Source organism: Parasteatoda tepidariorum, chromosome 2, assembly GCF_982258835.1.
Source record: "Parasteatoda tepidariorum strain Cologne lab strain chromosome 2, Ptep-v5.0, whole genome shotgun sequence".
Lineage (NCBI taxonomy): Eukaryota > Metazoa > Arthropoda > Arachnida > Araneae > Theridiidae > Parasteatoda > Parasteatoda tepidariorum.
In genome coordinates, this window is record NC_141756.1 from 35470908 (window position 1) to 35492983 (window position 22076).

The 22076-nt window shown below is 30.2% G+C and overlaps 1 protein-coding gene across 2 annotated transcripts in view; it reads right to left on the bottom strand.

Annotated features, from left to right (window-relative positions):
- Nucleotides 1-1060: 1060 nt before the first annotated feature.
- Nucleotides 1061-22076, bottom strand: part of LOC107454965 (uncharacterized) — a 62559-nt gene continuing 41543 nt past the window's right edge. For both annotated transcript variants that reach the window (XM_016072337.4, XM_021147498.4), the window contains exons 8-10: nt 19897-20048; nt 18840-19100; nt 1061-4262 (exon numbers count right to left, since the gene is read on the bottom strand). In XM_016072337.4, the coding sequence (XP_015927823.3) occupies nt 2720-4262; nt 18840-19100; nt 19897-20048 (1956 nt within the window). In that variant the 3' untranslated portion in view covers nt 1061-2719. The remainder of the gene's footprint in view (nt 4263-18839; nt 19101-19896; nt 20049-22076) is intronic.

A 22076-nucleotide genomic window follows, 5' to 3' on the forward strand; every position in this document is an offset into this window, starting at 1 on the left:
TAAACTACACAATACGAAAAATCATATCTAAAAAGATTCAAAACTATGCAGTTTTTGATATTTTTACCCTTGGCAGACTAATAGGAGAGGATTGACAGTAGAAAACTGCTTTAGTATATTTTTTACTCGACAAGATAGAATAAAGGCCGGATAATTATGAGACAGAAAATCAAGAGCCTACTGTATATAAAAAAAATTATTTAAAAAGCAATTGTGCAAATAGATTTTTTGTATAAAAAATTTTTTATACTTATTTCACCATTTTTTTTAATTGCACAATTAGAATTTATTAATTACCAAAAAAATTTAAGTTATAAAGTGTCAAGAGAGATCAATTTTCAATAACCTTTTAACTATCAAAATTCCAAAATAAATTGGTCAAATAATTTCCAAGAAATCATAGTTTGAAATTATTCTTAATTCTTATTAAAGGAAATATTTGACCATTTTATTTTATATTTTTACAACTATAATAGCTTAGCATGGTTACATAAGTTGTTTTAACTTAGTAATTAAAGAAGTATTCCCTCATTATTAAATTATAAATATTCAGTTGTATATTTTATATTACTGGAATTTATATGAGAGCAAATAAATTTTATGTATTCTAATTTTTTTGAATTTTTTTTTAATAATAAATGAACAGTTTCTATACATTATTTAATAATGTATATATATATATAGTGTCTCTTAGGTTTACAATTTTTATATGTCAAAGGATTTTTACTTGTGTTCATGAAATAAAAATATTGATTGCTCCTAAAATATTTTTTGAAGAATCTCAAAAAACCCAGAATGTGTTTATTTTTGGATACCTAAATCCATATTTGTGGGAAAACTTAATCCAGAAATAGTGGTACCCTTTCCCACCAATTCCATTGATTGTTTTAAAAATTGGAATAAAAGGTTATACCTGTCGAGTTTTTAGATTTTTTTATTCAAAAATATATAATACTTAAGATTTTTCAAAAATTAGTATTTTAGAAATTCATATTTTGAGCATGGTTCGTATCCTTAATTTCTCCCTTTGTATTCTGCTACTAAAAAATTGAAAGGCATATTTGAAATTATATGTATTTAATTTTATTGCATAACAGAAATATTCATTCAAATATCACATTCAGTTACACAGCTGCCAACTGTTCCTTTAAATTGTGTTCTTAATTTTTTGCCTTATTCCGTAAGTATGATTTTAGGTAAAAATGTTTTGATTTTTCGGTTTTCCCGCGCCTTTTCACTCCTTATACTGAATTTCTTACGAATATCGCCATATTCCGCATATCTCAAAACCATTGGTTTGTGGACTTCCCTGAATCAAAAACTTATAATCTGGCAAAATTTTGAAACTTGTGCTAAATCCTGTTAACGAGACGTTTACAAATGTATGATTCTTTCGCGAAGTGGATTATTTTGGTTTGGCGAATTTTCGCCGTTTTGAATATTTGAAATCTGCTAATAATCGATTTTAGTATTTACCTGATTTTAAAATTGCGATTTGTATTCACGCGATTTAAAAATCGTACATCGCAATTCCTGTTCACTCAACTTAAAAATCTAATATCCAGTTGTGAAACCAGATGTTGCGATTAGTAACGGCACATATTTAAAACCCAATATTTCGATTCGTACTCAGCCGGTTGTAATATATAACATCGATTTTCGTATTTTAAAATCCAATATCGCGATTCTTGTATGAAATAAGTTTTTTCTTGAATTAGTTACTATAATGGCGTGATATTCTTCATTAGTAAGTAATTTAATTAAAAATGTTAGTTCAAGAAACTTATGTGAAGTATGAAACATGTATGGTTTATAAATTGATATCGAGTTTTTTACACAAAAAATGTTCAGGGTTTTTCCCTTTGTGTCACAATTACCCCAAATTGGCTTATGCGTTGTGTTCCTATTTTTGTTTTTAACAAGTTGGCAGCTATGCAGTTATGACTTGTGAATTATAAATAATGATTTGAAATTGGTACAATAAATCAACCAACAACAATCCTAGTAACTTCCCTTGATCCTTCCAGAATCATTGTTTCATTTAATGAACGAAGTGCTGATTTTATAGAAAATCTGTACAGAAATACTTGATGCAATGAACAGGAATGAAGGAAATCCCTGAATTTTTTCTCTTTGTTTCAGCTTTTACAGTTTTGAGTCCTAGTGTTTACTGTTCTTCAGTGAAGACTTCATTTCAAATTAGCAGCCTCTAATTATAAATATTTCATAGTTATTAAAATTTTTATATCGTTAATGTTTTTTTAGTGTTAGTTTATAATTTGATTCAGTATTTTCTTAATCTCTATTCTAAGTTAAAATGCCTCATTTTTGCTTTTAAAATTTGTGTGATGTCCGATTATTTTAGGATAACTCTTGTTTGAACCATCATTTTGAATGTTTTATTCAAGTATTTGTTTCAAAGTTGAATCCATGATATTGCTACAATCTCTTCAAAGATCTATTCCGTTGTGGTTCATTCATTTTTACTTCCGAAGTCTGAACTTTGAGACAACAGTTAACGATGTCGTATACGGTCGAATCACGATTGGTCTTTTAATTATAAAGAGCATAGTGACTTCTGTAGACTTTTTTACTTCTTCAAACCTCCCGATCGCTGTTGCAAGGAACATCTCACGTGGGAGGACCTGGCGAGTCTTAATTTTTAAGCCTTTTTATGCAAGACTTGTCTTCACTTTTATCTTCAGCTCTTGAGTAGTGGTCACTTCTTATCTCTAGTCTTTGTATGAAAAGTTTGGCGTTGTAATGGATCTAATGAAGGCGCTAACTGGGAATCTTTTTGAAGTGTACTATCTCCCTGAACTTGAAATGGAACATCTATTCGAATTTCGGGTGAGGTTGGCGACGAAATGTCTAATTTTGGGGAACGTTTTGGACTACTACCTAAAGATTTACCAGGTTTTATTGATGATTTTGGTAACGATGTACTTCGCGCAACTTTAGAAGAGCTAGGAATGTCGAAAGGTTTAGTTGGCGAAGAATCTGGTGTTCCTGGTGTTGTGGTTTTGAGAGAAATACCTGCAATATATTTCGTTGGTCTTACGCCTATCTTTGCTGCTAAACTGAGGGTTTCTGGTCTTTTTCGTGGAGGTGGAGATTTTCTTCTAAACGGCAATTTCTTCGGCCTTTCTTCTTCAGATACCAAAGTTTCTATTGGTATTATTATTTTTAGCGGTGTATCTGGAGGTTTACTTTTTGAGTGCTGATCTGGTGCTTCTGCTAGTATATTCCAATCGTCAACTGTTTTGACTTTTTCTGTCCTTATTGGTTTCATTAGAGGAGCTTGTTCTTTAGTATGAATTTCACCTTTAGGATCACTATGGACATCAACGGGATGGTTATTGGAATGACTAGAACCGGCTGATGTTGCTAAGTCTAAACGTTCTGGAGATTTTTGATCATAACTTGTTAAAGTAATTTGGGGTAAAGTGTTCTTTGTGTAAGATTCTGCGTCTAAATCCTGATTTTTTTCTAATTTTGTCGTTATCCTTTCTTTGCTTTCTTTTGGCATTAGAGATGTTTTTCTTTTTTTCCGAGTTTTGCGCTGTTTACCTTTCATTTTTGCTTCTGATATCTTTCTTAAAGTAGATATTATAATTGGATCATGAATGTATGGAACAGTTGAATCTGTTTGTAGTATATTTGGTAAGCTACTTGATCTAACAAGTGTTGGACGAAGTCTTCTAAATTTAGTTATGCTATCTTCTTCTGAACCTGATCTAATTAAACTAGTCTGCCTAACTATCATAGCTTTACCTGCTGCAAGTCTCTTTTCTGTTACAAGACTTTGTTGTGTGTAGTAATAAGGATGAGTTCCTGTTTCCTTTTCAGCTTCTGTAAGTTCAGGTGTAGATAAAGTAATTGCTACTTCTACTGGTATCTCGTAGTCCTCATCCAACATTTTTAGTGTCTCCTCATCTTTAGTGTCCCCACTAAAACGAACCTCTTTTACTTTATAAAAGGGAATAGCTGTAGAAAGTTTTCTTTTTCGAAACATACTCTTTAATTTTTCTCTAGGAAATTTTGGTGCTATTTGTGGACTTAGCCTCCCTAATAAATTAAATCTTGGCTTAGAATCTTTCAAATTCGATCCATCTTTAAATGAACCTGGAATTTGTAGAATATCAGAGGTGTATTTCGGTATCGTTCTTTCTCCGTCTTTATCCACTATCACCTCTTGCAGCACGATTTCGTCATCTTCTGCCATAGCCATATCAATGACATAAGGAGAATCTTGATCAACCCTGAAATTGTAAAAATATTATTTAATGGTAGTTAGTGTAAAAATATAATTTAAAAAACAGCTTGTAAATGTTTTTTACGAAATTCTAATATATTTCTTAAACAAATTTTAAATCCCTAAAATGTAATTCAGCCTATTTAATAGTTAAAATGCGTTAATTTACTCTTTTTTTTTAAGAAGGTTTTTTTTTTTTTTTTTTTATGATTCAGTTTGATTAATTACTCTGTTAAATAATACCGACTTCTAACTGCTGTCTTCAAAAGTTAAGATAAACCTAAGCTATAATTTCCTCAAATCCAGTGATGAGAAAAATTTCAATGAACTATTTCCTCCATAAAAACTATATTAAAAAGAGTTTGATCTAATTTCAGTTTTTATTATTTTTTTTCTTCAAACTTTGAAAACAAATATTAGAAAAACGAAAGTTTAATCCTAATAACATTAGATTAATTCAAGATGTTATTGTTAAAAAATATAACTTTCCTTGGATTCCCGAAAGCTTGGAAGTTAACAAAGAGGTTTTGATAAGTTAAAATAAAATTTGGTTTCAAATAATATAAGTTCTCATCTTTGCCGTAATTCATTATTTTTCATTAAGCTTTCAAATATCATACAGTTAAAGTAGAATTTGCTAAAATTAGAAAAAAGCTTTTTCCCGGTTAGGAACCCATGGCAAATAGCCCACATGGTTCATATTAAAATAATTTTTTAAAAAATATAAAAAGCTGTGACATTTTTCTCTCATAACTGTTTACATTGAAGTAAAAATTCCTCCAAAGGTTTTACATCTGGTGTTTCATTTAAATTTTCAAACTTATTTTTAGTAGTTACGGATTTACTGAAGTCATAATTTGGCTGCCACAGTGGCGTGCAGTGGTTGGTGGATGCCGTGGGCTAGTTCTTCGATTAAATATCCCTGAAAAGAGAAGTGTAATCAGTGAAAAGAAGGAAGGGGTAAAAGAAAAAAAAGTTTTTTTTTTTTCAAGAAAAATTTAACTTTATGCAAAACTAATTCCATATTAACTGTTTTATTTTTGTGAATTTGTGTTACGCAATAACTTAATTTTATTTTAAAAATAATAGATTCCATGCAAAATTTTAGTATCCTTTGTTATCGGATCGATGCCTCCTTTGGCTGAATTCCTAAGGTTGTTGCCCTTTTCACCACCCTCTCTGCATGCCACTGGGCTACCAGTTTTTGCCGTGGAGAGTATAATATACATACGATGAGATTTGACTTTTGGCCTCTTTTGATTCTGAGATCTCGCAACTTTAATAGAAATTTAAATATCATGTGATTGCAAACGCTCGTGCTTGATTTGAAATTTTATTAGATGCCACATATTTTCAAAAAAAAGCAACTTTCAACAATTTTCTATGACTCTCTCTTTACGTTTTGATTTTTATTTTAAACACTAAAGCTGTTATTTAGGAATAATTAATGTTATTTTGAATACATAGATCATTTGAAGACTATGGTCTTATTTCTTAGTTAATTAGATGCAGTTTATATCACACTCATAAATATTTTATCTTATATATCACCGACGAGGGTGACTACTACCTTCGATAATTCCTGCAGCGGGTGTAAGAAGCCGTGGTCTATTTCTATGGTTAGGGACTTCAGCAGCACGAGCTTGTAATCTTTTGTCGCTGTTCGATGCATGTACGCCAAATTGTTTATTCTTGAATATTTTATAGTTTTGAAAATAAAATAACTATTTAAAACTGAGCTTTCTAGCGTGTATTTCATTGCAAACAGGGGAGAGAACTGTGCGCAAAATATAAAAAAAAAAAAAGATCACGCTTAATACGTTTTGTTTAGATTATCACGAACTGAGTGCTTATTATAATTGTACAAAAATGCAACCTCAAATATGCTAACTAATGAATGCTAACTATTAATTGAGTTACAGAATTAAGCTCAAAAGCGTACCTGTTCTGAATAAACATCTCTTTTTTTCGACAGATTAAGATTTTTTTAACTATTAAAATATTGAGAGGGGAAAACCGCAGTTTGGAAAATGACCCAATAGTTAAGTTTAAGTAGCAGCTGAAAGTTATTAGAGTCCTTAATGTTAATTTTCCTTTTTTACGTATTGCACCTTACTCTATAATTTTCTAGCGGTATCGAAAAAAATTTTAATACTACTATAAATTTAGTTTATACAAAGATATAAAATATATCCATATGAAAAAATAACTTTGCTAGTTAATTATAATTTTTTATGAATTCATAATAGGCGAAAAAACTTTAAATAGTAGTGTAGAAAAATGTTTACATCATTTTAAATGACAAAATACAAAATTTGAATGAAATTACCCGAGTAGTTCTTGAGAAACTGAATTTTTAAAATGAAGCTTCTTAGAAACTTTATAACTCAGAAACTATTGCAGTGATTTTGCTCAAATTGTGTGTTATATCACTTAAAATTATAGTTTAAAATGATAAAGATTTGTTTAGCTTACAATTCAATATTTTTTTTTACCCTTATTAAGTAAAATAATAAAGAATTATTTTTTGCATGGATACAACGTTATTTTAGGAAAAACGAATTTTACAATTTTAAACTTTTCTAATGCGCATAAAGCGAAATTAATATTTAGAGCCCAAACTATCGACAGCTTTCCTGACAAAACTATTGAGATAATATTTTCCAAATTGTGGCAATTTTTATGATCAAAAATCATGTTTATTCAGAGAAAGTACTTTTTTGTATCTGTTTCTATAACTTAATTAATAATTAACACTGTTCAATTAGCATATTTCAGGTCACCGTTTTGAACAATTAAGTTTGTCACTTAGTTTGCGAAAATCTGACCAATAGACTAATAGTTATTTTAGATGATATATATATATCTATATTGTTTTGCGCACTGTACATCATATATATCTTAATAAATAGTTTTATCATAGTAAAAATAGGAAAGTATAATTCTGAAAGAAAACTGACGTTGTAATAACGTAATGTGATTTTTTTTTCTTTTTGGCTCATTCCAAGTAAGATTGTCCAGTGGCTGTTGCCGTCGTGTCACAGGTTTTCATGAAAACTTTTTGTAGAAAAGATCTTGATGAAAAACGACTAAAATAAATTTTTCAGAGTTTTCAAACCAAATCTACGATTACTGCCCTTTTTTGCGATTTGACTCAATTTACGAAAATAAGGAAACTACAGATAGGAGCTCATACGTTAAAACTGTTTGCATCTTTTCTATTTATAAGCCAATTTTCTTAATTTTTGCGTCATTATAAAGAAGTTAACACAATGTAATCAAGGTATTAAAATGCTGGAAATATTTGTATATATATTTTTTTTTAAAAAGTAGGAAGGAAATAATATTTTGGAGAAATTTTTACTGGGAAGTAAAAGCTTTCACTACCTCAATTTTTTTCCTCATAATGTTAAATATCACTTTTCAACATAAAATAATCTAGAGAGGGTTTTTTGTATTTGGTCAAGCGTTTTTTAGCCAAACTGCTTCTAGAATTTTTTTTATAGCATAGAAACAAAGTCCATTTTTCCATTCCATTTTTTTTTCATAACGTGAAACGACGTCATACTTTAAATATAAAAAAATTCAAAAAGGTATTTTTTTGGTCATTAAAAAAAAGTTTTTTTTAATCAAAATAAATCAGATTTTTTATGACATTAGCGGGCTCAGCTCACCAATCTCCGCGGTCATTCATTAGTGTTTTTATCCTTAAAATTCGATTAAGAAATTCATTTTGTTTATAAAATATATCGTTAGTATAACTTTATATAAGCACATTTTGTTAATGTAACGACATGAAAGGATTTGAAAAATAATCAACTGTAGGTGACAAATATTGGACTGCAGAAAGTGCGATACAATAATGAAATTGTGGGGGGGAAATGAGATCAAGAAATTTCCTTTTTGTGCCAGAATTACTTTGGCTAAAAACCACTTTTATATTTTTTTTCATGGGCAAAAACACCATCTTGAGGTATTTGTATGAAAAAAATATGACATTTAACATAATAAGAAGAAAATTGAGACCTTTAAATTTTGTATTTGTGCAATGCAAAAAAAACTGAAAACCACTTTTTTCTAGACAAAAATGAAACAACACAATCTAATTGTTTTTTTCTGTTTTTTTTTCCATATTGAAAAACACAGAATTTAACAATATTCGAAAAAAATGAGGTCAAGGAACTTTGTTTTGGGGCTATAGAAAATCTTGAAGTATTTTGACTCAAAAACGCTTTTTAATCTTTTATTGATCAAAAACGAAATACAACTTCTTAATTTTTTCATATTGAAATATATATAAAAAATCCTAGTTTTTGTGCTGTAAAAAAATCTGAAAGTATTTTGGCTAAAGACCAAAAAAAAAAACTCTTGATTTTTATGTTGAAAAGTTTGATATTTAGTATTATGAGAAAAAAAATTGAAGTGGTGAAAGTTGTTTTTTCCCAAATAAAAATTCTTTGATTTTGCTCAAAAAATTCCACAAAAAGTTATTTTTATAAAGCTTTTTAAATACTTGCATAATAATTTTCAGCATTTTTGTATTTTAATTACATAATGTTGACTTTTTTCTTTCGAATGAAGAAGTTAAGAAAATTAGATCATAAATAAAAAAGATATAGATATTTTTAACATAAGAGCTATCATCTGTAATTACGCAATTTTCATTAAATCATAGTTTTGGTACAAAAATTCTGGAGAAAAAAAAATTTGTTTTAGTCAATTTTTATCAAAAGTTTCCATGACGATTTGGGACATAACGGTAACGAGATTTTTTTTTATTTTGATCGATTTCACTCAAAATTAGACTTTTATATCTTTTATCTATGAGTTGTGTTTCTTCTTTCTGACATGTTTCAAGAGTTTATTTTTTTTTTTAAATTTATTATGTTTTGTTATTTAAATATCAAACACCCGCTAATAATATCTTTTGTTCTTATTTAAGATAAATGTTTTTCAATAATAGCAGAATGCCTGTTGTGAAATTTATGTTGCAACATTAATTTCCAACATCAAGCTTAAAAATCAGTAGAATCAGCAAGAGACTGTTTATGTCTAGTATCATAGTTCAAATCTATGTGCCAGCTCTTGTTATGTAAAATTAATATAATCAGGAACTAGAAGAGAATAGCATAATTTAATTTAAGGTAAAGGTGCACAACCTGCGGCTTGCCAGTTCTCCCGCACCTAAACATAAAAAATAATTTATTTTTTTTAAGAAAATAAAAAAGGGACATTTTTGAATTGCTGATTTAGGTTTTCAATATATTCTAAATCAATATATAATTTTTCGATGGTGATCTTTAAAAAAGTTTTAAAAAATCCCAATTTAATACAGGACGGGATAGCTTGGTTGGCAGGGCACTGGTCACATGTCCAAGAGGTTGTGACATTAAGTCACAGCCTAATTTCTAAATATCCCGTTTTATTAATCAAAATACTAATTTTTCGGCTTAATTTATATTTTTAGATACAGTTTTTATTGTCTTCATCTTTTTCTTCTCGCCCCTTAACGCGTTAGCGCAATGAGGACACTTTCCCCAGGAGCCTCCTTGCACATTCTTCAGACACTCCTTTTTCTTGGAAAGAAGGCTGTCGGCGACCTTTGATGTCAACACATGTTTGTGGTTACGGTACGGTCGCCGTTAGTATTTAATTATGCTTAAATTTAAGGAGTTAGTTAACTCAGTTCAGTTCGCTCCTTAAGCTCGATTTTTTTTGGCTTTTTAGGAAGTTTAACTTCCACTTCTAGCTATTTCTTTAAATACCGCCCATTTTCTGGGAGCGGACACATTCGAAATTTAGTTGTCAACACCATCTTACGATCCCTTAACAGGGGTTTTTCATTTTCACCCCCTCCTCTCTTTGGAGAGACGGAGTTTTATTTTTGTTTTAAATATATGGCGGTCATATTTCTCCGACCCTCTGTGGTTCCCCTCTGCGGGCTGTGATTGTTTTGTTTTTGTTTCCTCGCCATGAACATTTAAGTGATTATTCGATACTTTGATTTTTCTCAGTCACCTCGCTCGCGTACTGAGCGTTTATTTTGCTTCGGTTTTCTCTCTATTTGAGGGAAGGAACTTCACTCCCTTTTTAATGGCGTAATACCTGCCCGCCGACTCCCCAAGGATGCGGTTTTTTTTCGACAAGAACGAAAATCAATCTATCACCATCGTAATTTTTTGGATCGCCCTTCCAGAAGCGAAATGTTGATGTGTCGACTGCGACAACTGCCAGCCGCCACTGATGCTACTAGGAGATAAAAAGATGATCAATGTTGAAATATATGCCTTATGACCCCTAACTGGACATACTTGTGATTCTGATGCCCCAACGATTTTATTGGTATGAAGTGATCTGCAGTAATAAACTACAACAAAAAAAAATTAACTCTGGACTTTTCCTTGTGTTTTTCTTTAAATTATTGCAGCTAAGCCAAATTGTGTGTCGTCTCCCACCTGCAACAGGTATGTGAAAAATCATTACAAAGACATCTTGATTTCTTGTGTGTTTTCTTCTATGTTTTTTTATTTTTAAGGGTTATTGCTCACATCGCATAAAATTTAATTGTATTTTTAGTTTCGGCCATCCTTTAAATTATAACATTCCAATATCGAACCAGTAAAATTTTATAACATTTGGTGCCGTGACCAGGATTCGAGCCAGTCAAAATTATAACATATGGCGCCGTTGACCAGCCACATTGCTGTGGTACTTGTTTATCAAATTTTTGTTTTCTAAAAATGATTTACAGTTTAATTATAATTAATATATATAATTTTAATTTTGTTTAATATAATAATTCTTTTGATTAACAGTAATTGAAGATTTAAGAAATTAATTCCTGGCATTTTGTTGTTTTAATCATTAAATGATTGAAGATTTTGATTTTTGACCAAAATTTCTAGCTACCTACATGTTTTTTTTCTAAAAAAAAATAATCAGTACTGTAATGCTTTATGTAAAAAGTAGGTTTTCATTTATTACCTACATTGTTGGGCTCAATTGCTGCAAATAATAAATAAATATATGATTAATTTTGATTTCAGGCTGGTGTTTATATATTAAGTTATGATTTTTGAGTTGATTTTAATAATTAATTACTATAATTTGCTGTAGTTGATTCATGCAATTGTTTTGTGATATTGATCAGGGTAACTATTTTAATTAATAGTATAACTTTAAGTGAGAAAATGCAGTTAACTATTTCTTCATAAATCATCTAAAATAGGATTTGATTTTAGTATTTAAAATTGATGTTCAATGTTATTGATGTTTACACAAATGCCATATTGGTTGAGTAAGAATCGCACAGCTCTTATGTATTTGAATGATTATAATTTTAATTTTTTTGATTTAAACTTAAGGTTCACTTATTGAATAATTTCATTTTGAATAGCAGTAATGCGTATATTAATTTTAAAGTATTGTAATTTGTTGATGCTAATCATTAGTAATAATAAGTAATTTGTATTTATATCAGTCTTTAAAATGTGTTTTTTTTTTCAATATTTAACTAGTTCACATAAAATTCATGATAAGATTCATGGTCACAGGTTAAAATGAGTCAGGTTTATGAATGTTTTATTTCTAATGCTTCTTTAAATATTTAATTGTCAGTATTATTAGTACTTGTCTTTCAAGATATTTCATATGGATAGGTAATTCAAGGTAATCATTTGAGTCATATAATATGTTCCTTTTAATTATGGTAAATTTTTAATTGTGATTTGTTGCATACAATTTTTCTTAAAAATTTAATTTTAAAATATATGGTATTTTTCTAGTAATGGTAATTTTATACTATATTATTATGTAAGTGTTTTTTAATGATACTATCAATACACAATATTTTTGGTAGATGACCCCAATTCAAACCTGCAGTAGGACTAATTTTAATTTGGCAATTATGCCTGATAATTTTAACAATATCACTAGCCCTAAGGTTTATCCTTATGGTTTAACAAATAATTTTTTGATAATAATTTTTGTAATTAACTTATTGATATATGTGTGACGAGTGTTATTTGGGCATCGTTGTGTGTGATGCTGGTCATTACATATCCGTGGAACAGCGGGGTCTTGTGGCAGTTGTTATACAATATCAATGACTTTTGCATTTGATAAATTTTATTTCTTGTAACTTTTTACTGTTTCTAATTTTTACTAATTTGCTTTTAATTGAATGAAGTATTCAAAAAGTGAAGGGTTTTTCTAATGATGGAGGATGAGCAGTTTCTTTTAGATTTTCTTTTGGTCAATCTTTATCATTTTTTAAAAAAAAGAAAAAAATTCTCTTTCCAAAATTATTTTATCTAATGTTCTCAAATTTGGCTCTTTCCCAATTTTTTTATTATGTCATGTTCTCAATTTTAGTTAATCAATGTTTTGATATAAGATTTGCCAGGCTTCTATGTTGGAATACGTTACGATTTTCTTACTGGAGTATCTGAAAATTTAATATTTACTTGAATTATTACAAAAAAAAAAGAATATTTGGGATAAATCTATTGTCCTGAATCGTGTCTGGTAATACAGATGCATCAATATTTTTGGGATTAATTTTTTTAAACTAATTGGGATAAAATATGTCCTGATTGCTCTGGGTAATACCTGAGCTCAACAATTTTTTGCTGGTAAATTAAACCAGAATTTTTTTTCTTTTACTTTTCCCTGGCCATAATAGAGCCAGAAGTTAATTATTAATTTTAGTTTCCTGATCAAAAATGTATCAGAAGGTATTCCTGGTCAAAGAAACCAGAAGATCAATTATGATACCCTGGTCAAAGAACCGGATGATATATATGACATATATATATATAATAATAATTTAAAATAAATACAAAAAAAAAAAAATGATTCGAGTCAATTGTTAAATAATTGAATTGTTTTGATGCTCTTTGGGGAAAATCTTTTGCGTAACCTTTGAATATCCATATGTTAATAATTACTAAAGTACATAACTTTTACAAGGTTACCTTCATTGTTAATGTTAAACTAATAATTAAGTGTCTTTTGAGGTTAAACATTTTTGCTTTGTTTGAGAACATTCTGTCATTTGTGTTGTTATAATCATCAAATCTTTCATTATCAATAATACATTGATTAAGTAATCACTAATTTTATAAACGAACAAATGATACAAATTGGTTCTTGTCTAACTTTTACAATTTTTTTCTACTGATTGTTAGGTCATGTTTTAGACATTTTTAACATTAGTAAACACGTAATTAAACTTTGAGGATGACACAAAAATTTCGAATGCCAATTTTTTTTCATTTTTTGATCCTTGCTCCTGTACAGAATTTTTTTTCTTTTCTTATGTAATGAATAAAGTTTTATTACATAACTTTTGGATTCTCAGAATGTAGTAAACGGCTACAGCTCTGTGTTTTAGATACAAAATTTTTTTGTATCTGTAGTGTTGATGATTTTAATTTTGTTTATGTCTGCTTGCAAGCACTTTTTGTTATTTTATGTTCATCAAACTGGTTTTATTCTTATGTTCATCAATTTTTTATTTTTTATGTTCATCAAGCATTTTTATATTTATTCATAATATGTGAATTCATGAATTTTCATTTTTAAGCATACTTTATAGGCATTGTTTATGGACATTTTAAGTAATCATTAGTTACCAGTATTGGTAAGCAGCGTTTTTGATCCTTGTTTAAAAATTTTGTCTATAGATAAATTTTGTTTTTGGTGTGTGTTTGTTATACATAGTTGTGTGTAGACTATGATTTCAACATACTTATGTGATCAATTTTTTAGTGAGAAAAATGTCTGTGATTTTTTTTAAGGTGTAATTTCTAACTTAGTTTTTGCAGGTGTTAAGTTCAATGTTTTTGCCTAGGCGTTTCTATTAATTTAAGTCTTTTTTTTAATTTAAATCTCTAAGTTTTAACTTGTTAATTTTTGTGCACTTAATTGATCTCACTAATGACTTTGATTTCTGAACCCATGCATAATTCATAGGTTGTATACTAATTTTTTTGTCGTTTTAACTCGGAATACTAAATTATCAGTCGTATTTGATTGGTTTTAATTTTTTTTCAATAATTGATTTGTACAAAACTTTGTTGTACAAATTTTTTCTTCATTCGTTTAAACTCGGAATACCATCAGTCTACAATATGAGCCTGATTTGTTTTCATTTGTTTGCAATTCTCAATTTTTTTAATAAGCATAATTCAGCAAACAAAATCAATTTTTTTTTCATTCCTTTTTATAAGGAACCATTTGAGTTAATGAATTACCTCATATTTTTTCCACATTTATTGAGTGAGTTATCTATATACTCATTGAGTCACATTTTATCTCTGTAATTTTATTTTCTGTGGAGATAATTTTTTTAATGTCGAGTGCACTTTATTTTGACTATCGGGTAGGTCAAAAGTTTTTTTAGCAACAGTTTTTAGCAAACAATTAAGATTGTTTTTGTTGTTGTTGTTTTTGTAAACAATTAAGATTTGTTGTTGTTTTTTTTTCAAACAATGAACATTGTGTTTTTTTTACCTTTTAGCAAACAATTAACATTGTTTTCACTGTTTAGCAAACAATTAAGATTGTTTACTTTGTAATATTCAAGATCAGCTATGTACAGCTGTTACTGTCCGTTTTTGTGTTGTGATTGCTATTGTAACTATGTTGGGGCACAGCATTTCTACTTGAGGCCAATTTACTGTCAAAATTTTTGAGATCGAATGTTATGTAACATCTGAATGTTCTGTTAAGGCTGATGTGGTGGACTGGAGTGGCAGGTTGTTAAATTGTTAATTTTAATGCTTTTCGGTTACGAATACTTTAGGCCTTTCTGCTAATTTTTTAATTTTTAAATTTAAAAAAAAAAAAAAAAAAAAAAATTTTCATTTCTTCAAAATTTTTTTCACCGGCTGTGGGTATAATGTGACATTAAGTCACAGCCTAATTTCTAAATATCCCGTTTTATTAATCAAAATACTAATTTTTCGGCTTAATTTATATTTTTAGATACAGTTTTTATTGTCTTCATCTTTTTCTTCTCGCCCCTTAACGCGTTAGCGCAATGAGGACACTTTCCCCAGGAGCCTCCTTGCACATTCTTCAGACACTCCTTTTTCTTGGAAAGAAGGCTGTCGGCGACCTTTGATGTCAACACATGTTTGTGGTTACGGTACGGTCGCCGTTAGTATTTAATTATGCTTAAATTTAAGGAGTTAGTTAACTCAGTTCAGTTCGCTCCTTAAGCTCGATTTTTTTTGGCTTTTTAGGAAGTTTAACTTCCACTTCTAGCTATTTCTTTAAATACCGCCCATTTTCTGGGAGCGGACACATTCGAAATTTAGTTGTCAACACCATCTTACGATCCCTTAACAGGGGTTTTTCATTTTCACCCCCTCCTCTCTTTGGAGAGACGGAGTTTTATTTTTGTTTTAAATATATGGCGGTCATATTTCTCCGACCCTCTGTGGTTCCCCTCTGCGGGCTGTGATTGTTTTGTTTTTGTTTCCTCGCCATGAACATTTAAGTGATTATTCGATACTTTGATTTTTCTCAGTCACCTCGCTCGCGTACTGAGCGTTTATTTTGCTTCGGTTTTCTCTCTGTTTGAGGGAAGGAACTTCACTCCCTTTTTAATGGCGTAATACCTGCCCGCCGACTCCCCAAGGATGCGGTTTTTTTTCGACAAGAACGAAAATCAATCTATCACCATCGTAATTTTTTGGATCGCCCTTCCAGAAGCGAAATGTTGATGTGTCGACTGCGACAACTGCCAGCCGCCACTGATGCTACTAGGAGATAAAAAGATGATCAATGTTGAAATATATGCCTTATGACCCCTAACTGGACATACTTGTGATTCTGATGCCCCAACGATTTTATTGGTATGAAGTGATCTGCAGTAATAAACTACAACAAAAAAAAATTAACTCTGGACTTTTCCTTGTGTTTTTCTTTAAATTATTGCAGCTAAGCCAAATTGTGTGTCGTCTCCCACCTGCAACAGGTATGTGAAAAATCATTACAAAGACATCTTGATTTCTAGTGTGTTTTCTTCTATGTTTTTTTATTTTTAAGGGTTATTGCTCACATCGCATAAAATTTAATTGTATTTTTAGTTTCGGCCATCCTTTAAATTATAACATTCCAATATCGAACCAGTAAAAATTATAACAGAGGTCGTGGGTTCGATCGCCACCAGTCGAAGACTCCCCGTGTAATAAATGGTAACTGATGCGCATTAAATCTGTCCGATCACAGAGTCCTTATGCTATGGATCCATGTTCCCATAACAAATCATACCTCTGAGGATACTGTTCCAGGAGTTTCCTTGTCTTCTAGATTGGATTCAAAATTACAAGGTTACGGAGTTGAACATTAGTAAACGTAAGCACAAAATTGGGTCGGCTGTTAAACGACGGTTATAAAGTAAAAAAAATTTTAATACGGCACAATTACGATGCGGGAATTTCGAATTTTAGTAATCAGTCACTTACGAAGCGTCTTATTTTCGTTCATTTCATTTCAATCCGAGAGCTTTTTCAATTATGTTTTTGGTAGTTATTGTCAGATTTCCAAGTGTTTTTTAAAATCCCTATATTTTTAATACGATATTATAAGGACTCGCGAATTTCGAATCGGGCATTCTGACAGTAATCTTTTTTGACGTACCCCTACAATACAATGTTATTACAATACGCGAGATTCGAACGTGGATTCTAAAACTGTTCATTGTTTAAAAACCGTTTAAGATTTAACATTCATAAAATCTCTTAAACTAAACTAAACTCAGTGGCGCGACAGCCCATAGAGGGCCAAGGCCTTCTGTGCCCATCTCAGTTTTCTTGACCTTGGGCTCTGGGGTGCAGGAGCAGATGTTCCGGTTAGGTGGTCAGCCAAACGCGGAACTCCCAGTGTTTAGTTCCCAAGCATGCTTGGTACTCATTTATCGACCCACTGAAGGGATGAAAGGCTGAGTCAACCTTGCCCGACCCCAGGATCAAACCAGGGACCTGTGACACGACAGCGCGAAGCACTACCGCTCAGCCACCGGGCGTCCATTAGTATCTACCCCAACCAAATAGTAATTTATTATACTCTCCCATAATTCACTAAATGTATAAATGTTCTAAAGTTAAACTGTACTGAACTGAACAACTATATGCTGGATTTTATTTTGAACTATAATGGCTTGTTTTATTTTAAAGACTCCGTAAAAAAATTTCCATTAAAATATTTAATTTGCATTTATACTGCTAATGAAATGTTTATTTATCTTTTACTTTCATTCTTAAACAGTTAATTTATTTTGAAATAAACTTTCGTGTTGATTCATGTGATAAAAAAAAACCTACAACTTTTCCTCCATCTTCATATTTTTTTCTTTTTGGATAAATCTATTTTGTGATATTTCATTATAAAAAAATATCTTTTTTTGTTGAAAATTATCAGTTTAGTAACCTTCAGTTTAAAAATTTTTTATTGCAAATGTATTACTAAATTGATTGATTAAAATAATTGTGTCTTAAACACTGATGTTTATATTAACATTATCATAATTGCCGTCAACATCTCTAAGTACTTGGACATGTGACCCTTCATTGGACATCCTGCTGCACAAGTTTCTATTCACTGTTATTTTATATTGTTTGCAATAAATCATTCAATGCATTATATCATGCTTAGTATTTGAAATTTTTTAAAAAGAGAAGTTGTATAAGAAGCTTTTTTAAAGACTTATTATTTTTTTCAAAAAATAAACTTACTTAAAGAATATTAGATTCTTTGGGCCAAGTGAAACGAAGTCAAGTGATAGTTATTAAATACATTAAGAGAACTGCAAACCATGCGTCAATTTGCTTCAAATTCACTAATTGAATTCTTGATGTACGAAGATAATCCAAAAAATAATATGTTTAGAAGTTTGCGAAGCAGTGAATCATTTTTGTTTGTTACCCCACTTTTTCAACGTTTTTGATTATATGATTTTACCAACAAATGCTGAGTTAAGGCGCAGAAAATCTGTTTTTGTACGCGAAAAAAAAACGTTATAAATGGATTGATGGAAACGAGTACAGCGAGCTGTGAATGGATGAATAAAAAGCAAGAGAAATAAGAAATTTTGTAAATCCCTCCTGTAACAAACCATCGTTCTTCTGCAACAGTTTGACTAGGATATTCTCACTCATCCATACGATAGTTTGGATATTGCACGCAATTTCTGACTGGAGTTTCTAACTTGTAACATTTGTTTCTAATATTGAGGGGATTTTAAAGCTTTCTAACAACAAAAAAGATGACGTGGTTGAAGACAAGATTCATCTCTATCCCAACGACATGCTATGAACTGATAAATGACATGGGCATACAAAAACTACTACAACGCCGCCAAATATACACCGATGGAAAAGGCGATTAATTAAAGCAGCATATGAATGTTCAGCTTTTAAGATAATTCAAACATTATTGAAAAATAACATTTATTTATATTTTAAACAAAAGGATATAGGATACCTTACTTTTGGGATTACATTCTTAAATGACTGATTTTTAAGCTTGATGTTGATAAATTTAATATTAGAAGTTTAAAGGGGCATGGTCTTACCCCAAGGTACCTGAAGCGTTCTTGGCCCCAGAATTCGACTTGTATGGCAACGGGTCTCTCAGATCAGAATCTATTGAGTCGATGGATCTGGTGTCTAAATTAGTGTAACTACTAGCCGGACTTACACCTTTGGAGTCTCTGCCTTGGAATAAACTAAACATTGATTGCCGCCTTGGACCCATAACCTCACTAATTGTCTCGCCGTCATCATCATCTTCTGACATGTCAGGAAGAACCATTCCCTGCTGCTCCATAGGAACTCTGGAAAAAGAAAAATGAATAAAGTATTCGATGTCATCAAACAAAAAATTCCCTTAATCTTACTATAATGGAAAGAAAAATATTAAATAAAACTTTATCCCATGACGAATATGAACATTTTTGTTGTCACGAACAAATTTTTGACACAATAGTTGGATTTTCATGTAGTAAGTTGCCTTCTTTGGGTTTCTATTGAAAAATCCATAAAAGATACAATATTAATCACTTCCAATAGTTAATTAAGCTAATGTCAAATGTTAGTTAAGACGACCTTCTGAGCCCAAGTCTGCGGGTTCGATCCCCGGCCCAGACACCGGATTTTCGGGATGCAGAAAATCCTCAGCGGCCATGACGCATGATTATGCGGCATGTAAAAGATCCCTGGAGTGCCTAATTGGCTCTTGGCATTTCCGGCAAAATTAAATTCCTAGTGCACTTTAGCATCCAAATAGAGTCTCGGTGCTGCCATCTAGTGTGGCAGAAACTAGACGTCCAAATTAACATGACCAACGGTATCTCACACATTGTGGTGGTCCTGAAAGAGTGGATACCACCTCTGGGGAACGCACTAGGTCTGCTCATCGGCAAGACTGATTGTGCAGCTCATTGGAAATTTTAAAAAAATGTTAGTTAAGATAAAATGTTTATATAATCTACTACAAAAGCTTAATCTTAAAAATACAAGTGGTTATTTAAAAAAAAAGTAATAGTAAAAAAAATTTTTAAAATTTCAGCACTTCAGAAGCATTATCAAATTTTACAAGATCATAAAAATATCTACTTATAAAATACTTACTGCATGTATGCAACCGATCCTCTGTATGTTTTCTTTTTGTAGTTTTTAGATGCTTCTGTGTATGGAATTTTTACATCTAGCTCATCGTAATATGTATCTTTAACCAAAGGAGGTGGCGTCCCATTTAGCGTATCAACTCCCAAATAAGATACCTATAAATAAATGTAAATACGGATTTTTTTATTCATGCATATTATTACTTAATGGTATCGATAAATAAAATTAAGCAAGGAACTAGTGCAAGGTTTAGAACATAGGTTCGCAAAACCACCTCCTCTTGGCAAGTCAATATATTTTTAAGTGTCCCCTTGCAGAGAAAGAAAACGATAATAATAATAAACGAATAATTAAAATTTTTGTCATATTCTAAGTCGAAATGAGTTCAACTGTCGAACAAATAAAACCAAATTTAAGATTTTTAATGATATTTTCAAAATAAAGTAGTATTTTATTGGTTAATACGTTCATTATAGTCCTTATTTTTAATTAAGTCGGGATTCCGTCAAACGAAGGTTGATTATTTGGGGTTTAATAGCAGAAAATTAGAAACCGCTGCCCAAGACGACACGCTGTTGTTGCCTTAATACTAGAAACAGTATACATGATTGCTTTACTAGTTACCTACATATATTTGCATTAGTATCTACCCCAATCTAAATTGTAATTTATGTGTCTGTGTGATGAATGCTGAGCATCTTGTAGCTTGCTATGTAGTCTGTGGTGACATCTGTGAGTTATATTGAGGAGGTTAGAGTAAAATAAAAGTCCTTGCAGACTCATTGACTTTTGATAATTATTTTTATTTCTTAAATTATTATTTAATGTCACTTTATTCTACTGTTCCTTGTTTTTTCTCCATCTGTGTTTCCGCAGTGTGCTTCAATCTGGCGAATGATGTATTTCAAGTGCTACATGATAGAAAGAATAAAAATGAGAGATTTTAGTTAAGGAGAACTTCTTTAATTATGCCTTTATATTGTGTAAAATATACCCAATGACTATTGTATTTAGAAAGCGTTTTTTTTATTTTTATTTGTTTATTTATTTATTTATTTATTTTACTAATTTTAAAAAAACAATTCACATGATAAGTTTTTAAATGTTTGTATAAAAATAAATTTAACATATCACTTTACAGTTTAAGTTAAATATATTTTAAATACTATCCGCCTTTACCGATCAACTTAGTCGCCTTTCAAAATTATCTCGTTCAACATATAAACTTTAATGGTAACCAAGACGAATGCACAGCACAATTATATTTAAATATTCTAATTTTTTTCACCCCTCTACCAATTATAACACTTTAATTAGTTTTAAACATTATATACTCACTAAATTTTTTCACCGTTTAGCTGTTGCCAGCGGTTTTGCCTTCGTGAAAATACTTTGATTTCAATTACAAGTGATGTTTTCGAAGTTCAATTACAAGTTTACGCGATATTTTCGAAGTTCTTTATCTATTGAATTTTAGTAATAATTGAAAATCCGCCCGGAAGCCATAAAATTATGCAAACACCACCGTAGTTATGAGTTTAAAATTTCCACAACGAGTTTAGAAAAGATCAGAAATGAATCTAAATAATTGCTTTGTAACTAGTTTTTATTTCTAAGAAAGTACAAAATTAGTCTAAATAAATACTTAATGTATTGCTAACTATTCAACACTACTTAAATTATTACTCAAGACACCTTAATAAAATTAATAAGAACTATAGTGTTGCCAGTAGATAAGGAAATACCAGAGTTTATTGTGCCACATAAGAGAAATATACAGAAAGATTACTTTTCTTATACATCGTAAATCATGTATAAAAAATAAGTTTCGAATGTAAATTCAATTTCGGCCATTAATGTAATCAGATTGATTGTTTCGATTGCTTCTGTTTTTTAGTTCAGGGATTACTGACTGAACCATAATCCAAAATCCAATCAGTGAGTTATATTTTATAAGTTAACAATAGTAAATCCGAAGTTAATTATATTTTGAAAATATCCTTTTGAATAATTAAACAGAGGATAAAGGACATAAATTATTCCAATAAATTAACTTAAAAATATCTTTAAATATCGATTTAAAACAAGTATAAGTGAGAGACAATGAACAAAAATTTAAGTTAAACTAAATTTCCCTAAGTTTTCAAGCAATAAATTTGTGATTTTTTGTTAAAGGAAAACAT